The 22,216-nt window shown below is 36.9% G+C and overlaps 1 protein-coding gene across 3 annotated transcripts in view; it reads right to left on the reverse strand.

The window, feature by feature from the left end:
• The window catches only part of FBXO25 (F-box protein 25), a 103,349-nt gene that overhangs the window by 13,158 nt on the left and 67,975 nt on the right, over positions 1-22,216 (reverse strand). For 2 of the 3 annotated variants that reach the window (XM_020972992.2, XM_020972994.2), the window contains exons 6-8: positions 20,570-20,663; positions 19,348-19,532; positions 4,473-4,655 (exon numbers count right to left, since the gene is read on the reverse strand). In XM_020972992.2, the coding sequence (XP_020828651.1) occupies positions 4,473-4,655; positions 19,348-19,532; positions 20,570-20,663 (462 nt within the window). The remainder of the gene's footprint in view (positions 1-4,472; positions 4,656-19,347; positions 19,533-20,569; positions 20,664-22,216) is intronic. The other variant, XM_020972995.2, reaches the window with a different exon arrangement.

The raw sequence follows: 22,216 nt of genomic DNA on the forward strand, positions 1-22,216 counted from the left end.
TATCTTATATATTGTAGGACCAGATGTATCTGTGGCTAAACAGATCTAAAGCCAAAGAAAACTAAATACAGGCAATGTCCTTTTTACAATGTATGAGAATTTTTAAATATCAATGCTAAACAATGAGTCATAAATCCTAGAATCTTTTAAACCATTACCATAGGATCTATGACATGGGTGTTACAGATAACAATTTCAGGCTGAAGAGACTTGCACTAACTCCATGCTCAAGAAATGTTATGAGTGAGTACATGAAGCATTGTACATTTAAATGATTTTGGGTTACAATGGTTACTATTCTAGTGGTGAGTACAGTAAAAGAAATACCTCCCTTGGAATTCTGTTTTGGTTCATTTCTGTCATGCTGACTAAACTGCTCTAAAATCTAACAAACTGCAATAGATTTTCACGTCAAGTCAACAAGCATTTATTAAGCCCCTACTGTGTGTCAGACACTATGTAAGCACTGGGGATTCAAAGAAAAGCAAAAAGATTTTACCCTCAAAAATCTCATAAGCTAATTGGGGAAGAGGCGGGAGACAACATTCAAATTGATTATGTGTAAGTAAGATAGAAAAGGGTAAATTAGAGATAATTTCAGAGGGAAGGCTCTAATATTAAGGGGGAACTGGGAAATGCTTCTTTCAAAAGGTGGGATTTTTAGCTAAGATTTGAAGGAAATTAGGAGGCAGAGATGAGGAGAAGGAACATTTCACGCATGAGGGGCAGCTAGTGAAAATGCAGAGTATCCAATGCCAGGAAGAGCAAAAGAAGGTAATGGCACTGAATCATAGAATAGTAGAGAAGAGTAACGTATAACAAGACTGGAAAGGTAGGAAAGGGCCATGTTATGAAGGGCTTAAAAAACCAAAGTATTTTATATTTGATACGAGGTAACTGAGAACCATTGGAGTTGACTGACTAGAGGGAGTGACATAGTCAGACCTGTGCTTTAGGAAGATCTCTGACAACTCAGTAGAAAATGAACAGAAATGGGAAGAGAGGAGGCAGAAAGAACCACCAGAAGGCTATTACAATAGTGCAGGAGTAGATAACAAGTGACTGTACCAGAGTGGTGTCAGTGTCAGAGGAGAGTAAGGGGTGTGTATGACAGCTGATGTGAAAGTAGAATCTATAGGACTTGGCAACTGATTGGATAATGGGAGTGAAAGCAAAAAATTACGATGACACCTAGATTGGGAGCTTTTTGTGATCGGAAGAATGGCAACACCCTCATCAGTAATAGGGAAATTAGGAAGAGGGATTAGTTTTGAGGGAAAAATAATGAGTTCAGTTTTGGACATGTTGAGTTTAAGGTATCTATGGGCATTCAATTCAAGACATCCACTAGGCAGTTGGAGATGTGAGACTGGAGGTTAGAAAGTGACCATAGGGTTGGATGAACAGATCTAAGAATCATCCGCAGAGACATGATAATTGAATCCATGGGATTTAGGTAGAATTTTTTTTTTAGCATCAAAACAGCCCAAAGTTCACATTCAGAAAGGTCTGTGAAATTCTTCCAAGAGTCCTAACTTTAATGTTCAGTATAAATCAAAAGGAGGTAGTTTATCCAGGTTTGGCTTGTATGTATGAGCCAGCTCTGTGAGCAGCTTTACCCTTCCTGGAGTGCTATTTTTCCTTTTTCTAAAAAAGTCACAATGAGTTTGTTCAGATGCTCCAGGATAGTATACATCAAATCTCCAAAAGGCATAATCTTTAATTATAACTCATATTCATTCCTCCGTTAAAATCTTGTTCTGAGCTCTCAGTCTCAGCCTAGCAAGTTAGAAAGGTTTGACCAACAAGAGATGAATATTTCTGTTCATAGTAACTCACAAAAGAGCCAACCAGTGAAGTGCTGCTTCCAGTCTGCTGCTGGTGAAAGGCACACCCACACTAATTCAGTTTTCTAATAAAAAGGGATTATTTTCTCCCAAACACTTTTTTCTAATGACCTTTGAAAATGTGCTTCAATTCTTAGAACAAGAACCAATGTGAGTAATGTTAGTTGTACTCTCATGACAATTTTATTACCTATTATGAATTTAGGAGATAGTGCCTTGCACAAAGTGGATACTGAATAAATATGGGTTGGATGAATAAATGAACAGATGAAAACTTGGGAATAAAACACACAAAATGTAAGTTGATGGTACATTTATAATTATATAGTCATTGAACTTATGCTTTCTTCAAATTAAATTAAATCAACTACTTAAATATCAACTAGATTAACACTCAGAAAGTCCCAGACCCATCTATTTTTATAAAGGATCTGCAGCCTCCCCTTGTTACTCATTCATCAGTTCTATTAAGGAAATTCCTCATTTCTCAATCCTCCATGGTGGATCTTATGTCTATATTACCTTAATGGAAATAAATTTCATTTAGTTTATCCTGGAAAATTATGGTACAAATTATTTTCCCCCAGTTTAAATGTCATAAATTATACTGAGGTGAATAGGTAGATGAGTTTCAAAAGGGATCATTAGATAACAATTACTGATATATATGGCTAATATTATCTTTTAAAAATTACTTAAAATGCATTCCTAGAAAGTTAAAACAAATATTTGGCTTTTATTTTTTTCCTTTCATTAATTTCACATTGGGAATATGAAAACAAATGCATGGTGCTCTTCTTAACCCTGTAACTTCTGGTAAGATTTTAACTTTTAATGTTTTATATGTAGATATGTATATGTATATGTATATGTATATATGTAAATATACATACATGTATATATAGGATTTAAAATAATGAGATTCAAGTGAAAATTGTTATATTGAATTCACCCCACCCTGCCACAGATTCTGAAATATTTCTCAATGCATGAGATTTACATAAATTAATTTCTAAATGATATTCATATATCTCATATTCAATATTTTTATAAACCATATACTACGTAGACTTATAAATCTATAAACTATAGACAGTTTTAGTGAGTCAATTTTGACAATTATGTGTTTTTTATACTTCTTGGTCTAAGAAAATCTGTACATAAATGTCATGTCTCCAAGTGCTAATTGCTACATAAAACCCAACTAATCTAAATGTTAAAAAGCTAAGTGACTCATGTAAGTTACTTTAGTGATAATTGTAGCAAAAAGGTCTAAGAACTTCACAGAAGCCTTGAAAAGTTGTTCCTATAATGCTCTGGAATCTGGATTTATACAAATGCAATGTATTTCCTCACTTGGGAAAATCCATTAACAACAAAGTGGATAGTCCTGATCAATAACAGTGACTGAAAAAAATTCTAAGAGACTAAGAATACATATACGCATATGTATGAGAAAGCAGAGGAATTAGGGCAAGTGCCTCCAAAATATACTTCCCAAAATGGGACTATGTAATGTTCATAACTGGAGAATGAACATGCCTTGAGAAGAAAAAGTCTGCCTTCCAGGTGTTTCAAGAACATTCACCTTATGATGTTTCAATGTCCATATATGAGAGGAAGCAAGAATTTCTAAGATTTGGTTTTTATCTCATAAGGCACCTCCCCACACTTTTCTTTTTTCTTACTCCCAATCTTCTCTCACCTTATTCTCCTGGGTCCTTCTTTGACTCCCAACAAATTCTCACATTCCTTTCACCTTTAGAACTTAATCTTCTTTCTTTTACTATTCACTTATCAAATTCCTTTTTAATCTGTAATAAATTTCAAAGCTATGCCATGTTGAGAACTAGACACATAACTATGAAGTACATGACTTATGTAACTTTAATTCCTCAGCAATTTTAAATGCTGATATTAGATAAATTCCACATAAAGTTTGTCTGACACAAGTTAGTTCTTATTTTCATGTCCTAATTACACATTAAGAGCCTAAATACAATAAGATCTTTGTGGACAATATTTAGATACAAAGAAGTTCTCTTGAAAGATGAAAGGAGAGGTAGGAAGGGCAAAGAGTTGAGAGAAAAACGCTCATTGAAGGATGAAGAATAGTGTATATCCATGCTTATATCAGTAAAGGTAAAAGGAAACTAACAATTTAAGGGAAAAAATTCAACATTTGCTTCCACAGTCCTTCACCAAAAAGGACATGAAAAGAGAATTCACATCACTTGATCATGTTATTCTCTGGAATTACTTTTTTTCTCCCACATATCAAACAATATCTCTCTACAATCTACAAAATGCACTTGGATCAGACAACGTGTGACAATCACAAACAGAACCTCAGCTATGGAGGGGACCTCTGCGGCCATCGAGTTCAAACTTTACCTGAACAAGAATTCCTTCCATAACATCCTACCTTTGCCTGAAGACCTCCATCAGAAGAAATCCCACTACTTCATGAAGCAGTTCATTCTGCTTCTGAATGTTACTAGCTAGTTTTGCTGAAACAGTAATAATATGAATGCTTTGCAGAGCACAGTTGAGTAAATGAATATATTTACATATAGTCTTCTCAAAAGGCAGAGAAACATATTTCTACCACCATATACATCTTACCTGTTTTTCTGCAAAATGGTACTGGCAAAGTTTCTTCCATAATTGCCTGTCTTCACTGAGCATGTATAATGTTGGGGTCACTTGGCCTAAAGTAATGATATCCCATCCATCCGAGAATCTATATAATATATTATTCAGCATGTGCAGAGGAAGATCACTAAGTGTAAGGCCATTATTTACTTGCTGGAAAAAAAATGGGGTAGCATTTCATTGAAAGAAACAATAAAAGACACATAATTTATTTATATTTAAACTTAACAGTTCCAGAGAAAATATTATCATTACCCTGAACTGGCTAATACACTACAATTGTATATGAAACAACGGTCACTTCAAAAAAGGTATAGGTGTGAAAGTTAGGTGGTGGAAATTACTACACTATAAGAACATGGAAGATGCCTACAATCATCTAGGGAATTATGGTAGTCAGTATAAAGATAGAGGCTGATAAACTAAAATGCCATTATTTTATTGAGCAGCCTGGTTGGTCAGTCAGTCAAGAAAGAACACTGGATTGGGCTTAGGAGACCTGATCTCTTCCAGATTCTAAAACACACACACATACACATGCCATGTAGCCATGATTCTGTGTGTAGCTGTGAAATAGTTCTCATTTGGGAAGAATTCTGCTGAAGTCTACTGAAATGTACCAATACTTCCCATCATTGGCCACCATAGTATTTCTGGATGTGAGGTTGTCTGGGAATTTATAAAGTATAAACCAGAGAATCTTAAGAGCTATAAGCTATTAAAAGAAAAAATCTATATTTACAACTTCTAGAACAAAAATGAAAACTATCAGAGAAGTAATGTGATTATGTAAACTAGCAGAGCTGAACATATGTTCCCTTAAAGGAGGTGTGTTTAAGGTGGTATGGATCCAATTTGATATAAGTTCCCAGGATCCTTAGCCCATAAACACCTTCACACTGCATTTGCTTTATGCTGACACATCATTATGTAGCCATACTTAATGTACTCTTATGAGCTTATTGTTGGCATAATGCCTTCTTTGTATGCTTCTCTATAAATCAAACGAGCACTGGTCAATAAGTGCGGAATGTGAATGCAGATATTCTCTGTGCTTTTCTCGACCTGCCACTATTGAGAATTACGGGGATGCTGTAGGAACAAGTGCTCCTATTCCTCATCTTGCCCAGCCCTGTGAGAATAAAGTGATTAAGTGGATGCCATAGGGACAGATGTCCCCACCCCTTGTCTTGTTGGCCCCTGTGAGAATAAAGTAATATAACCCTTTATCTGGGGCACCAATGTTCTTCTAAGTCTGCCTGAACCCAGTGAATCTGTGATGGAGCTGAGCTCCTGTGTTACAGGGGGTCTACAGGAAGGCTGCATTTAATTCCAGGGTTAACTCAGGGGCTCAAGTTGTCTAGGGTCATCCCATGGGTCCAATAATACCAAACCTGAACTACTGTATCAAAATACAAACCTCAGTTATCATTGAAAGAACTTTTAGTTACTACTACACTTAATATAGGGCAAATGTAGGAATGTAAAAAGAATACTACTTCCTATATCCTTCCTCAAGTGGTGTTTGCATTAGTGTTCTGTACTTATTTATGGTGCTTTTTAATATATGGATGCTTCCTCCTCCCCCAATTTCCAATTGTTAAGATAGGGGCTGTCTCTTTTGTTTCACTTGAGAACTCTTATAGGCATGGAACAATTTTACATAGGAATCATTCAGTGAATACTGCTGACAAATATGAATCTATACCCTAAAATATGACCTAAGAAGAAATAACTTGGGGAGCTCTCTGGACTATGGCATAGCCCCAAGGGCTTGACTTCTGGGCCTAACCAAGCCAGCTCAAGTGAGTGGAAGGCAGAGTTTGCTTGGTTGTTGACCCCTTGGTTTTCTTTTCCCTAGCCCCTAAAAAAGTTATAGCTAGTAGAATAACTAGAAGATATACTGGAAAAGTAATGAAACATATGATAATATTCTAAAATAAGAGCAATACAAAAGCTATTAACATTGGTACCTATTTTCAAAACAATATTTGTACTTTAAAAAAAATTTTTTTTTAAATTTTTAAAGGCAATTGGGATTAAGTGACTTGCCCAGGGTCACACAGCTAGTAACTGTCAAGTGTTTGGTCTGAGACCAGATTTGAACTCAGGTCCTCCTGACTTCAGGGCCAGTGCTCTATCCACTGCACCACCTAGCTGCCCCAATATTTGTACTGTATAAATGTACAATTAGCTGTGCTTGTCTTGAAGTTTTTAATTGCTCAATAAGTACTTGGTGAATTAGTGAATTTGTAAAATCTGAAAAGTTTGAATAGAGTTGCATAGTTTATACAAATATGACGTGATTACATGGGTTATTCAGAAGATAACATGGGTTATCTTTTGACTAGTGATGGAAACATCTAAGCATATTTTATTCAGGGATGTAGCTAGCAACTTTATACTTACTGCTTAGTAGCGGCAGCATGCTTAAGGCAGGATATACACACAAAAGATAATGTGCATGCAAAATTATCCCCATCTAATAGCCTTTCCACCAATACCAGAATTAAACATAATTTTAAACAGGTGCTCCCTTCTTCCCTACACTAAGAGAAGAGAATTTCTATTTCAAAAACTTGGTTGCTGAAATGAGAAACTTTCTTAAGGCAGGCTGGAAATCCAGGTGGAAAGAACACATGGCTAAGTAAAGACAACAGAGTTCCTGTCCTACCTTTACCAATAGCTAGCTTCATGACCAATAAGTCACACAGGGATAATAACAGCCCCACCTATCTCAAGTTATTGTGATGATAAAAATAAAGCAGGAATTTAAATAGATGTCCTTCAAAATAAAAATCAGTAATGTATTTTCAATTGCAGCATAAGATTCATAAAGAATCATAGAACTGGTAAGTGGCAGCACACTAATTTTATCTTCAGGGGGAAAAAAATCACAGTGTTTTAGGGGAAGAAGAGGGCCTGCAGCTTCACACTTTCATAGAACAATACTACTCAACTTCACAAAACAGTGCTTAAGGAGCAGACAAATAGGCATAGTTAATATAATGAGAGAGTTTTTTATGTATCAGTGTATACACATGGATCTTTTCACAGGAATCACTTCAAACATCTGGAGGAACTACAGGGTTCTAATCAAACCACTAACTATCCACACAGCTGCCATCCTGGATTTTCAAAATACAACAAAGTACCAGAACTTATTTTTAAAGGATTTTCAAACCTTTCATCTACCAAGAAGAACAAAGACATCTCCAAAGCAAAATGAAGCTGTTTGAGCCAGACTGAAGACCTGATTGCTGCTAGGTAACTTTTTTTCTTTATTTATTCAGTATTTGTGCCTTACCTATTTCCCAAGACTTAAGGGAGCTTTGGGCTTTCTTCTCCTCTGAGGTCTCAGAACTGACTACCAGATTGCTAATTTGAGAACGCAAGCCCTACCTGTCTTCAAAGAGGAAATGTGTGTGATGGATAGTCAGAGAAAGTTAGATGGCTGCTTTATGGATGAAGAATAAAGATCACTACAGTGACTGACAGAAAATAGGGCAGATATGAAAGAGATCAATTTAAAAAAGTGATTAAATCTCAGAGCTATGAAGGTATGCAGCTGCTTTTTACTTTTACAATGCTACTACTAAAGAAGTAATGAACTTCTCAAAATTAATGTGTTTGGGGGAAATTTTTAAGGAGAAAATGGTAGCTGGTTAGAAGTAGAGAGTATTTCTGTTAAAAGAAGATTTTTAAAATGGTTAATCTAGCAATGGCTCAATTATGGCTTAAAAAATGCATACTAAGAAGCAGTAGATTTCCCACACGCTGTCCCAAGCTGGCAAATTTAATTTTGCTTCAAGGAAGTGAACTGGTAGGACCAACTCTCACAAAATTGTCAAATGGAAGCAATGTTTAATTAAGATAATTGGGAGGGAGGTTGCTGCTGCTTTTAGAGACTTACCAATCTATAATTATATTCTATGTATTTCTGGTAGATTAAAATTTGAGAAAGATTTTTTTGTAAGGTTACCAAAATCTCTTTTGTTAGAATAATGCATGAAAATTAAAGAAAAAAAGTCTCATGAGTTGGAAATAAGCAACCAGATTTCTGAGGCCAAACTGAATTTAATTTCAAGAAATGTCCTACACTTTAGACTATCAGTGATCTGTAAAAGCCCTTGGCCATTATTATTCCACTCTCTGACTTCTGATATCACCTTAAAATTGGCTATGAATAAACATAAGGCACCAATTCAGCATTAGACCAGCAGGTTGAAAGACCATGACTTATTATATTAAGCAGTCTCAGGCTAATTTGGTTGGTTTACTTTTAGAAGCTACAAAATGCAACTAAATCACTTGACACTGTGAGTGAGCTTTTATCACTGGTTTCAACTAGCATTCATAGGGGAAGTAAAAATCCTTAGAGTAACTCATAAAATCATATGAGAATAAAAAAGAACATGGAAAGTGGTGGTAATGGGTACAGAAACGACGAGCTTTGTGACAAAGCAGTGTAGACATACCAAGGCCAGATATGCTTCCATCCACTTTCTTTCCTACTGTCAATAATATGAACCAGGAAAAATGCAAGATGAGCACTAGAGAGAGCAATCATAAAGACATGTAAATAATGGGACTTTTAGAAAGGAGGCTATCAGAAGAAATTAACTTGAAGAGGACGTGACAAGAACAACTTAGAGACTAGGGGGTGTGCAGCAGAAAGAATGCTGGATTTGGAACTAAATGCCATGCATTTGAATCCCAGCTTTGCTACCTACAGCTGATGTGATCTGGATTAACTTATTTCTCTGGGCTTTAGATTCTTCACTGGAAAATAAGCAAGTTGGGCTAGATGACCTCTAAGGTCCCTTCTAACTCTAGAATTATGATCCTATGACCTCAATGGCTATCGAGTACAAAAAAATATATGAAAGGGAAGTCCATTGCCAACAAGTGGCCATCCACCTTCAGCTTCGTGACCTTCATCGAAAGGGAATCTACTACTACTAAAGGGAGCCTATTTCACTTTTGGACAGCCAGGTGTGATTTGACCAGAGCCAACTTATTCTGTTGGCTAAGGTTCTTTTAATGCAGCCCAACATCAAATGAACTTTTTTTGAGGCCTCTAAATCTTTTTTCAAGTTGTTATCTAACCAAGATGTACTTGTGAAGTTGATTTCCTCAACCCAGTAAGACTACATTTATCCCTACTGAATTTTATCTCATTAGATTTGGCTCAGTGTTTGAGCCTATCAACACCTTTTCGGATCTTGACTGTCACCCAATGCGTTACTTTTGTGTCATCTGCAAAGCAGAGGAGCATGCCATCTATGCCTTTACCCAAATCACTGATAAAGTAAATCACTGAAAATGTAAAACAGCATAGAGCCAAGCATTAATTTCTCATAGCACCACACTGAAGACATCTTGCCAAACTAAAATGGAACCTTTAACAATGACTTTGAGATGGTCATTCAAACAATTCTGAATTATCAACTGTACTTTAGTTTAATCTACATCTCTCCATTTTTAACCCAAGAATAACACTGAGATACTTTATCAAATGCTTTGCTACACAGTGCTCTGATTGACTAGTTCAGTAACTCTGTCAAAAATTAGTTTGGTGTGACCTGTTTTTGAGGAAGACATGAAGACTTTTTGAAATCCGACTCTCTTGTCTAGATATTCACTAACCACCTCTTTAATGATGTTTTAGATGTTCTTTTTCTTTTCTTTCTTTTTTGTTTTGGATGGGTTAAGTGACTTGCCCAGGGTCACACAGCTAATAAGTATCAAGTATCTGAGGCTGGATTTGAACTTGGGTCCTCCTGATTCCAGGGCCAATGCTCTATCTACTGCGCCATCTAGCTGCCTGTTTTAGAATTTTCCCAGAATTCAAAGTCAAGTTCACTGATCTATAGTTTGAAAATTCTATTCTCTACTTTTTTTTTAATCATGGCAAAATTAGCCTTTCTTCAGTCTTTTGTAACATTTCCTGTTCTTGATCTTTCAGATATCATGGCAGCAATAATATTTGCCAATTCTTGCAGTTCCCAATAATGGGGGTCATCTGGGCCAGTCAACTTATCAAGGATAGCTAGGTAGATAGGTGTTCCCTTACTATGTCCTTATGCATCCTATGCACCAGTTCCCTGTTGGCTATTCCCCATTTCTCCATTTGGCTATTCTCTCATTTCCAGTCTAGTTATCAATTTTCTTAGCAAAAAAAAGGTAAGAACTGAGCACCTATCTCTTCTCCTTTTCCTATCCACCCCAAGCTGTAGTCCTATTTTTTTATTGTAATCTTTTCCCCAATATAACTTTAAAAATACCAAAATAAATAAAACCTTTTTTTTTTGGCTCTTAGCACCATGTTACACTCTTGATTCATTCTGAGCTTTAGTGCTCTCAGCTCAATTTTTATAATAGCATAGAAAGCTCTCATATTCTTTCTCTGTTACTTGCCCTTGATTCCATCACATATACAACATATACACATTTATGTATCTTTCTGTGTGCATACAGATAGCTGTATGTGTGTATCTACATATACACACACACCCATATACACATATATACATATGTGAGTGGGTGTAAGTGTATAGGTGGGATCCCTGTGCAACCACATTGATCAATTCCCATTTACCTCTTGGGCTGCTTTTACCCAAAGTTTAGTTCATGGCCTCCTACTTATCCATCCTTTGAACTGTTGGCAATCTGCTCTGCAAAATCTTGTGCATGTCAAACTATACCCGCCTATTTTTCTTCTATCACAAATTATAGGAGGAAATGATCGCTTTCCTCTAGGATTCCCAGCACTTCCACTATAACAACCGTTCTTCCCTGATGGTGAGAATCAGACTGAAAACTGAATTCCCTTTTGTTGGCTTTTCCATCTTTGGATGGATGAGATTATCATGAAGGAAAGTCAAGAACTTATTAGTTGTTACTGCTACCCCCCATGCTAAATCTATAGCTACTTGCCTTCATGTAGTAGCTGATAGTTGGCATAAGAATCAATCTATGGGCCTGGACAAGAACATTTCATTCATCTGAAAAATGTTTAGGAAAACTACAGTACCTATGTTCTTAGTTTTTCCTCTTTTCCCTAGACATGGTCAGCTATATATCAGTCAATAAATTTTCCTAAAACACACACACACACACACACACACACACACACACACACACACACACACACACATATACACACACATTTTGTTTTGTTTACTTCTCTGTGGTTAGTAAAAAGTGAGCTCCAGGAGATGACTGGATAATTGAAGTCCCTCTCCATTATTATGCCTCTGCATCAGACTTACAATCTATTTCCAAAACTCCTTATCTATTTCCTCTTTCTGTTCAGACCTCTGCAGTATCACTGCTTGGATAATACAACTGCTTCTGTTTTTCCCTCCATTAATATTCATACAAATATTCTCCATCAAGCTTCCTTTCTCTAGTATATGGGTTTTCTCACATGAATATATCTTAAAATACAATGCTACATCACCTTCCAACTCCTTCCCATCCTGTTTCTACTGAGAAAGGTATAGCAAATCAGAGCCAGATTTTAATTATGGGCTTAGTCCCTCCCAAGTCTTAGTGACAACTATGAGGTCAAATTTGCTTCTTTGAGTTCCAACCTTCAGTTTTTGCTTAAACAGACAATTGCTTACTTACAATAATAGCTGGGGTCATTATGAATTTAATCTATGAACATTTTTTCCCTGGGCACTTCACAATGTCACTTCAGAAACTGATATAAAAATTTGTTCTTTTCTTTTCCTGGTAATGAATTTACCAATTCATATAAGCGAAATTTCATATGCTCAAATTGGGGGAATGGCATTTGTGTTCTCTTATGCATTTGCCTACATCACAACTATTTGTAGCCCTAATTGAGGCAAACGGATTGTGGGAGCTTAGTATAATACATATTCTCCTTCTTGGGTTGTGGCTGGAATCCTAAACCAAAGACCTAGAGAAAAGACATTGGGACCACATAGAGGGAAGGAGAAAGTTTCTAACTGATCAGTGTAAAAGAATAGAAAGAAGAGGGGACCTTGCTTTCTTTATTTGACAACAGGGTACATGAAGAATGCTATAGATTTAGTTTACTTTTAGTAATGAAATATCTTGTGGTATTCCTGTGGGGAAAAAAGAGAAATATGACCTAGACGGTATACTTAGCTGCCTCTAGTACTTGATAAATGGATAGACTCAAAGAATAGTCATTAATGGTTTAATATCAATTTGGAAGAAAAGTTTCCAGGGTAGTTCCCCAGGAAACTGGCCCTATGCTGCCTGCCATTTTTATCAAGGACTTGGATAAAGAAGCATTCATGGCATGTTTATAAAATTTTCAAATGACACAAAGCTAGAAGGGATAGTTAAGAAACTGTATGTCACAGTCAGGATCCAAAATGACTGACAGGTTAGAATATTGGGTTGAATCTAATAAGATGATATCCAGTAGAGAATAATGCAAGTCTTAGGCTTGGGTCAAACGAATCAGCCTCAGAACTACACGATGTGGGAAACATGGCTAGATAGCAGTTTGTCTGAAAAACATCTAGAGAGTTTAGTGGTTTGTGAGTTTAGTATGTCAGCAGTATGATATGACAACCCGAAATGTTTATTTGGGGGGCAGAGCCAAGATGACAGAGTGAAAGCAGTGACTTGCTCGAGCTCTCCCCCAAACCCCTCCAAATACCTATAAAACATGGCTCTAAACAAATTCTAAAGCGGCAGAACCCACAAAAAGACAGAGTGAAGCAAATTTCCAGCCCAAGACACCTGGACGGTTGATCCAAAAGGCATACTGCACTGGGCGGATAGAGGAGCACAGCTCAGTGTGGGCACGCAGGCTGCAGCGAACCTGGAGCAGACCTCAGAGGACTGAATCACTGTCAGCTGTGGCGGTTGCCAGGCCTCTCCGCCCACGAACGCCAAAGACAACTTAGAAGGTCAGTGGGAAAAGTCTGTTTCTGCAGTAAGAGGGGAGCTAGGTCTCAGCCCCATTTCCCAAGCTCGCCCCAGGGTAGCAGCTGCTTCCTCAGCTTCTGGCCCACAGACTGAGGGAGAATCGAGTGGCTGATCAGAGGGAGATTGCAGGGAACTCTTTCCTGGTGCTGAGGCAGGTATCTCTTGCTTTGCCTGTGCTTAGATCTGGGTCACAGTTCTGGGTGGCGGTCTTGGGGTGAGGAGGAGTGTTGGCATGGTGGAGCTTGTGAAGAGAAAACCTTCCTCACAGTTCCAAGACAGAAAGGAGTGCTTGTGGTCACTAACAGACCAGAGCACAGGCCAGGAAAGGAGTAAACACCTCGCCCCTTATCATACCACCTTGGAAGAACTGAAAATTTACAGGTCCCTACAAATATCTCTGAAAACAGCTGTACAAACTCCCGAAGCTTCGGACAGTACATTCTCCACACTGGAAGCAGACTCTTACCTTAATAAAGGTTTAAAACTCAAGTAATTGGCTGGGATCATGAGCAAGTAGCACAAAAAGAGTCAGACTATATTACCTTACTTTGGTGACAAAGAAGATCAAAACATACAACCAGAAGAAGACAACAAAGTCAAAGCTCCTACATCCAAAGCCTCCAAGAAAAATATGAATCAGTCCCAGGCCTTGGAAGAGCTCAAAAGGGATTTTGAGAAGCAAGTAAGAGAAGTAGAGGAAAAACTGGGAAGAGAAATGAGAGTGATGCAAGAAAATCATGAAAAACAAGTCAACAGCTTGCTAAAGGAGACCAACAAAAAAATACTGAAGAAAATAACACCTTAAAAAATAGCCTAACCCAAATGGCAGAAGAGGTCAAAAAAGCCAATGAGAAGAAAATGCCCTAAAAATAAAAACTGGCCTAATGGAAAAGGAAGTCCAAAAGATTACTGAAGAAAATACTTCCTTAAAAATTAGAATAGAGCAATTGGAGACTACTGACTTTATGAGAAATCAAGACACTGTAAAACAAATCCAAAAGAATGAAAAAATAGAACACAATGTGAAATATCTCATTGGAAAAACAACTGACCTGGAAAATAGATCCAGGAGAGAGAATTTAAAAATTATTGGACTATCTGAAAGCCATGATCAAAAAAGAGCCTAGACATCATCTTTCAAGAAATTATTAAGGAGAACTGCCCTGATATAGTAGAACCAGAGGGCAAAATAGAAATTGAAAGAATCCACCAATCTCCTCCTGAAAGAGATCCCCAAAGGAAAACTCCTAGGAATACTGTAGCCAAATTCCAGAGTTCCCAGGTCAAGGAGAAAATATTACAAGCTGCCAGAAAGAAACAATTCAAGTATTGTGGAAACACAATCAGGATAACACAAGATTTAGCAGTTTCTACATTAAAGGACCACAGGGCATGGAATATAATATTCTGGAGGGCAAAGGAGATAGGATTACAACCAAGAATCACCTACCCAGCAAAACTGAGTATAATCCTTCAGGGAAAAAAATGGTCATTCAGTGAAATAGAGGACTTTCAAGCATTCTTGATGAAAAGACCAGAGCTGAATAGAAAATTTGACTTTCAAATACAAGACTCAAGTGGAACATGAAGAGGTAAACAGGAAAGAGAAATCATAAGAGACTTATTAAGATTGAACTGTTTACATTCCTGCATGGAAAGATGATATTTATAACTCATGGACCTTTGTCAGTATTAGGGTAGTTGGAAGGAAAAAATTATATATATGTATGCATAGAAAGATAGATAGAGGGCACAGGGTGAGTTGAAGATTAAGGGGTCATATCTGGAGAATAAAATTGAGGGATGAGGGAGGATTATACTAGGAGAAGAAGAAAAGAAAAGGCTCTTACAGTGGAGGGGAAACGGGGAAGGTGAGAGGGAATGAGGGAATCTTATTCTCATAGGATTTGGCTTAAGGAGGGAATAACATACACATTCAATTGGATATGGAAATCTAGGGGGAGAAGGGGACAAGAGAGCAGGGGGATGATAGAGAGGAAGGCAGATTGGGAAAGGGGGTAATCAGAAGCAAACACTTCTAGGAGGGACAGGGTCAAAAGAAAGAATAGAATAAATGGGGGGGTGGGATAGGATTAAGGGAAATAGAGTCAGTTTTTCACAACATGACTACTATGGAAGTGTTTTGCATAACTGCACATTTATAAGCTACATTGAGTTGATTGCCTTTTCACTGAGGGTGGGTGGGGAGGGAGAAAGGGAGAAAATTTGGAACCCAAAGTTTTAAAAACACATGTTTACTATTATATTTTTTTATTTATTTTTAACGTATTTACCAATTATATTTTAATTTGATTCAGGACACATTTAGGGGTGCTGAAGGCCTGCCAAGTATTTGACACCTCTGTTCTAAACAATTCTCTAAAACTGTAAATTACAGAGAAGATGACTTCCATTGGTAGAAGGAATTTCTCCTCCCAGGACTTCCCTATACTAATGAAACCACATGTCCAGACTCTATACTAATCCCTATCAAGTCAATAAATATTTATTAAGGTAGTACTGAGAATGATGGTAGTACTGAGATGGAATACTAGTCCCTGATCCATGAAGACAAAATATAATAATAACTAGTATTCATATAACACTTTAAATCTTGCAAAAACCTTTATAAACATTATCACATCTTATCCTCACAACAATCCTCAGAGGTAAGTTCTACTGTCACCCCCATTTTACCGAGGAGGAAACTTAAGTTGACATAGTATATACGACAGCACCACACAGGTAATAAATATAAGGCAGGATCTGAACTCAGGTTCTCTTGACTCCAGGTTCATTTCTCTATTTGCTGTACTATTTAGCTACCTTTATTTCATGGTGTCTGCTTCCTGAAGTCATAAGTCACTGTTCAGGGAGAGAGACATAACAGGTCAGACACTACTTTATTCTGAATTCTGTTTATCCCATACAGTCATTTCATCAGTAAAACTGAAAATTTTTACTTTGTTGTTTACAATCTGAATTCTCTACTTCCTTTTTTAACCTCAATGATATAGTAACTTTTTTGCCGTGTGTGGGACCTGGCACCAATACCACCCCATGAAAACAGTGAAGATTCTATTATCCCCCCTTGCACTCATTGATTCTATAATTGAAATTTATCCCTACAAATGTGCTACTTCTTCAGTGCATTTTTATGTTTAAATTTTTATCTTTAAGTGAGGCATAAAGGTCCTGTTGAAAAAAAAAATGAAGCCAGGAAAAGAGCTGCAGGTCTGAAAATGAGGATTTTTTTCTGGCTTCTGAAGCCATAAAGGACTACACATGTTTAAAAAAAATGTTTTCATATGCAGCTGGGAAATAAGAAATACAGGAAATGGGGTACAGAAGTCTATCCTGCCCTACAGGAAAATAGAAGGGGAAGGGGATAAGAGAAAGGGGGAGAGATAGAAGAGAGGGCAGACTAGGGGAAGGGGTATTAAGAATGCATGCCATCTTGGGGTGGGGGGAGGGGGGAGATAAAGTGAAAATTTGGAACTCAAAATCTTGTGGAAGTAAATGCTGAAAACTAAAAATAAATAAATCTATATTAAAAAAATTTAAAAAAAAGATGTGTATTTGATCTTGAGCTCCAGTAAGAAAAGCCTCAATTCCAGGAATAAGGAGGCGAGAGTCCTTTTTAGGACACTACTCTGGTCAGTATTCTGGAGTATTGTGCTCAGGAAGGACACTGATAAGCTGAGGTGTATCTGAGGTAGGGAAACCAGGACGGTGGAAATCTTTGAATTCATACAATATGAGAACTGGTTGGTAATTAAGGATGCCATTGTAGGCTGGGGAAGCAAATGTTTGTGAGGATATGATATAAATATTCAAGTACAAGGACTCAGGAACAATGGGTGAAAATTTCAAAAAGGCAAATTTAGGCTTGATGTTAAAAAAAGAAAAATCTTTCTAACAGAGCTATCCCAGAATGGAATGGGTTAGTGGAAACTCTGGATGTCAAACAGAGGTTAACTGTAGCATGTTGGCTACATTATAATGTGGATTTCCTTTGGGCATGGGATGGAGTAGGTCTCATTTAACTCTAAAATTCTGCAATTCTGGTTCCAAAAAATCAAGTGATCTAGTACAGGATGAAGTCAGTATTCATAAGTAGTAGTTTATATTCCAGAGATATAGCGTTTTAGTAAATTGTGAACTTATTAAGTCAGTAGTAAGACATGGCAAACAAAAAAATTAAAAAAAACCTTATCATCAATTTAGTCTCTGTTATTTTAAGGCTGGTATCTAGAATGAGGAAGAGGATGGTCTCAACTGTATTTTTTCATAATCAGAATATATTTTGTTCTGGATACATTTTAGGGAGACAGTGGCGTATGATGGAAAGAATACTGGATTTGAAGTCAGGACTCAGGCTCAAACCATAGCTCTGCCACTAACTACCTGTTCAACCTTAGTCTTAAATTTCTTATTCATTAAAATGACAGGGGGACTACATGGCTTCTGTGGTTTCTCCTAGTTCTGAATCTACAACCTTGTGTTCCTAGGAGCAAAACTGATAAATTAGAGGAAATCCAGAGAAGAATAAACATGATGATATGAGGACTAGAAGCCAAGCAATATGGGGATCAACTGAAGGAAATGGGGATATTTAATATAAGTACAGACAGCTTGGGGTCAAGGAGAATATGGTAACTTTCTTATTTGTGGACAATCACAGAGAATAGAGATTAGACTTGTTTTGCTTGGTCCCAAAAGGCCAAAGTTAAAAAGGATGATTTAGACTTGATATATTAAAAAACTTCCTAGTTATTAGAACTGTCCAAAAGGGGAACATACTGCCTGGGGACATAGTGAGTCCTTCACCACAAGAGGTTCTCAGTTGAAGGCTAAATGGCTCTTCATCAGGGATGTTACAGGGGAGATTCTTGGTTAGGGTGCGAGTTCCTTCCAGAAGGTGGAGAAGAGAAAATGTTTAATGTGTCTTTCAAAGCAGTAGGGAGAATAATGGAGCCTTAGGGAAAGAATGTATGTGAACAATCAAATGCAGAAGCTCATCAATCAAGCTGATAGGCAAGCGAGAAGCCTTGGCTGGGCAGGATACCACAGAGAAGCAAATTACCACAACAGTCCAGGAAGCTTTTCAGAATCACAGAATCTCAGAGATGAAAGGATTTGAAAGGTCAGCTAGTATAGTAGATACTAAATAAATGCTTGGTAACTGAACAGAAGATAGAACATCAAAATTATCTATTTGCCAACTCTGCTTCAGAAAACTAGTTAGCATAATTGCTTAGAAGCAATTCACTCTCAGATAGGAGAGGAGGAAATAAAGAACTTAAGGACTAGATGGTCTACAAACTAAATAATAAAGCATTGCTGTTAGTACATTGTGCCTCCTGAAAAGTCTGGAAAAGTTACCGAAATTAATTTACCTCTACTCACTCAAGGCCTCAAACCCATTGGATGACTACCATTCCTGCTATATTTCTACTAGTGAAATATTTAAGGTTTCTTCTGACCCTAACTCATCTTAAAATCTATAACTGGTAAGAACAAAACAAGTTTTGTTCAAAATCTAGAACTGTCACTGACTGATTTTGGGGATACATGGAGAAATTAATAATATGGAATCTGTCATGTTAGAGCAAATTAAATATATAAAGTATAGAATCATAGGATCAAAGATCATAGTTTTCAATCAAGAAGGCACCTTAGACACCATGGAGTTCAACTCTCTCATTTTAAAAGGGAGGAAACTGAGGGCCAAAGAGGTTAGGTGATCTGCCTAAGAGCTCCCAGGCATAAAGATGGGTAGAGTTTGAACCCAAGTCCTTAGATTTCTAATTGGCTCTTTCAGTGTTTATAAAGCATTCTGTAAATTGTCAGTATTATCAAGTATATATTGTACAGTAAAGAAAAAAAACATACACATACATACCTTGTTCATCTGAAGGTTTTGTAGCTGTTGTTGCCAGTTAAGGATAGTTTCTAACCTGCAAATCCAAATATTGATATTTCCAATCAAAACAGATTTTCCTACTCCCCTAATAAGAATACAAAGTGTAGAACTCAGATCCTGAAGAAGATCTTTGATGAGGCGAGGATTTTGCTGGTCATCCAGAACTGGAAAAAATAAAGCCAGTGTAAGAGTTGGTGCTGGAGTTCATCATCAATTTAAAATTTTTCAAATTTTACCATAATTTTGAAGAGGCCCTGCTTCCAAGATGGGAAAAAAATATGATAGTTTTCGTGACTTCCTAGTAGTAATTTTTTTTGAGGGAGAGGTGTGGATAATTTAGGAGCAATTTTTACAGTTTTTTTAAAGGCAATGTAATATTTCAATATACTAATTAATAGTGACTTTAAAATTATGAATGTAAAACAATGTAACGTTTAAGTGTCATGTATACTTTTAACTATAGATTTCTGCATATGCACACTTGTTCAGTCATTCAAGTTATGTCCTCTTCACTACCTCATGGCCCACACTGTCCGAGGGGTTTTCTTGGCAAACATAGTGGAGGAGTTTACCATTTTCTTCCCCACTGGATTAAGGCAAACACAGATTAAGTGACTTACCCAGGGTCACATATCTAGTGTCTGAGGCCTGATTGGAACCCAGGCCTTCCTGACTCCATGCCCTCCACTAAGCCATCTAGCTGCCCCACTATGTGCACTCACCAATAGATGTTTACATGGACACACTTATATATGTATAGCTGTTACCTGACAGAGAATTTAAAACACACTTCTGAAAGGCAATTTACCTTCACTTATGAACGCCTACTAATTAATCTCAGAAGTATCTATTACCTAAACAAACAAATCTCTGGATTTTCTAATGTGTAAATTGAAAAACTGACAGCTGATTATTTTGCCTTGTTAGGGCATTAGTAAGTCGCTATCTAAAGGAGGTAAACCATCTCAAAAATTTAAGGAATAAGTCACCTTTCTGATTATCAGAATGATACTTTGCATGCTTGGTACAAATGCCACAAAAAGAAAAATATGAAACATTTAGAATGAAAAGATTTATGTAAAATTTCTGTCTCATACATCTCTCACTTTAACAACTGATATAAGCAGTACATATACAAAAAACCAAAACTGTATCACAGAAAGTTTTTTGATCATGACTCCAACATACCAATCATTCTTACCCTTTTGAACGATTTTGTCCAAAATGTTAAAGTAATTTTTTTGTGCTGCTCCACTTAATGAAGTTAACTGGGATTTTGCAATTAGCTGCAAGAGCTTTAAAAGAAAAAGAAAATAGGATGTAAACTATTCAATAAAGAAATATAAATTATAAAACAATGAATTATATATTTACAAAATGCTAATATGTTGCTGTAACATTTAAATGCCCAACTACCAAAACATTTAATATTTATGAAAGGCTCAGACTCAAATCTTAAAGGATGTTTTGTATAATCCATGAGAAAGTAGCCAGGTTTATGTTAATGTTTACCTCTGGCCAGTAGGGACAATAAAGAATCTTTGGGGAAACAGTGTCTCTTTATAGTAAAAAGCTTCTAATCCATTTAAATTGAGAACACCTGCATTCAAATTAATAGCTTTGTGATCCCTTAGTAAATTTCCCTTACTGAGGCTAGACTGACTCATACCTAAAACTAAAAGGGTATAGATCTTGGGTTAGTAACTTTTTGTTTTTTGTCATGAACCCCTTTGGCAGCATTGTTCTACAATCTCAGAATAATTAAAGGAAATGCTAAATTTCATTTAGAGGATAGTGAAAACAAAATATTTTTTTCCCCTCATCCAAGTTAATGGCCTTCTTGAACTATATCCATGGACCCAGGTTAAGTAATCCTGAGCTAAATGGTGTCTAAGGACCATTCCTATGTTGACAATCAATGAGTTTATCAATTATGGGAACATGGATAGAGAAAAGTGAGGAGGCTTAGCCTTTGAAGCTTTTCAGTGCCAGGGAGAGGTATCTAATAGGAAATGGCAGGCCAAGACAACACTGAAATTCCAAGCTCTCCCTACCTTGACAACTGGGGATTATAGATTACAGGGTTCTGTTTTAGTGGTAAGGGATAGATTTAGCTAAAGGAAGTAGTAGTATTCTGCATCAAGGAAAACAAAGCCTATTAACTATACAGACTTTTGGATTTTTATAGAATCAAAGACTCTCATAGTTGCATGGGATCTGGGAAGACAACTAGTCCAAACTGTACCTGAGAAAGAATCTCTTCTATGAGAGACCTATTAGACTAATGGTCATCCAGTGTTGGAAGTTTGTTGGAAGGATTTTACTGAGGTACAGCCCAATAACACCTGAGGCAGCCTATTTAATTTTTGAACAGCACTAATCATTGTTAATTTTTTTTCTTTTCAACAACTCTAAATCTGTCCACTGCTCCTAGCTTTACACGATGGGACCAAGCAGAACAGATACAATATTCTTTCTTTCATTTGATGGTCTTTTAAATACTTAGAAGGGTCATAGATCTAGAGCTGGAATGGAGTGCAAAGGCTATCTAGTCCAGATTCCTCATTTTACATTTGAGGAAACTGAGGCCCAACAAGGTTACTTGATTTGCTCAAGGTCACACAGACCATGGGTGGGATTTGAAACCAGGTTCTCTGACTCTAGAGCCAGAGCTCTTTTCAAACACACCTACAGTATCCTCAAGATTTCTGCTCTCTAGATATCTCTCTCTCTCTCGTGCGCTCTCTCTTTGTCTCTCTTTCTTACACACCTGCATCTAGCCACTCTGTTGAAAAAGGAACTCAGGCTTGTTTGCTATCTCTTTTAGAACTATTCACTGATCATCTCT

The sequence above is a fragment of the Phascolarctos cinereus genome, unplaced genomic scaffold, assembly GCF_003287225.1.
Source record: "Phascolarctos cinereus isolate Bilbo 61053 unplaced genomic scaffold, phaCin_HiC Scaffold_2;HRSCAF=192, whole genome shotgun sequence".
NCBI lineage: Eukaryota > Metazoa > Chordata > Mammalia > Diprotodontia > Phascolarctidae > Phascolarctos > Phascolarctos cinereus.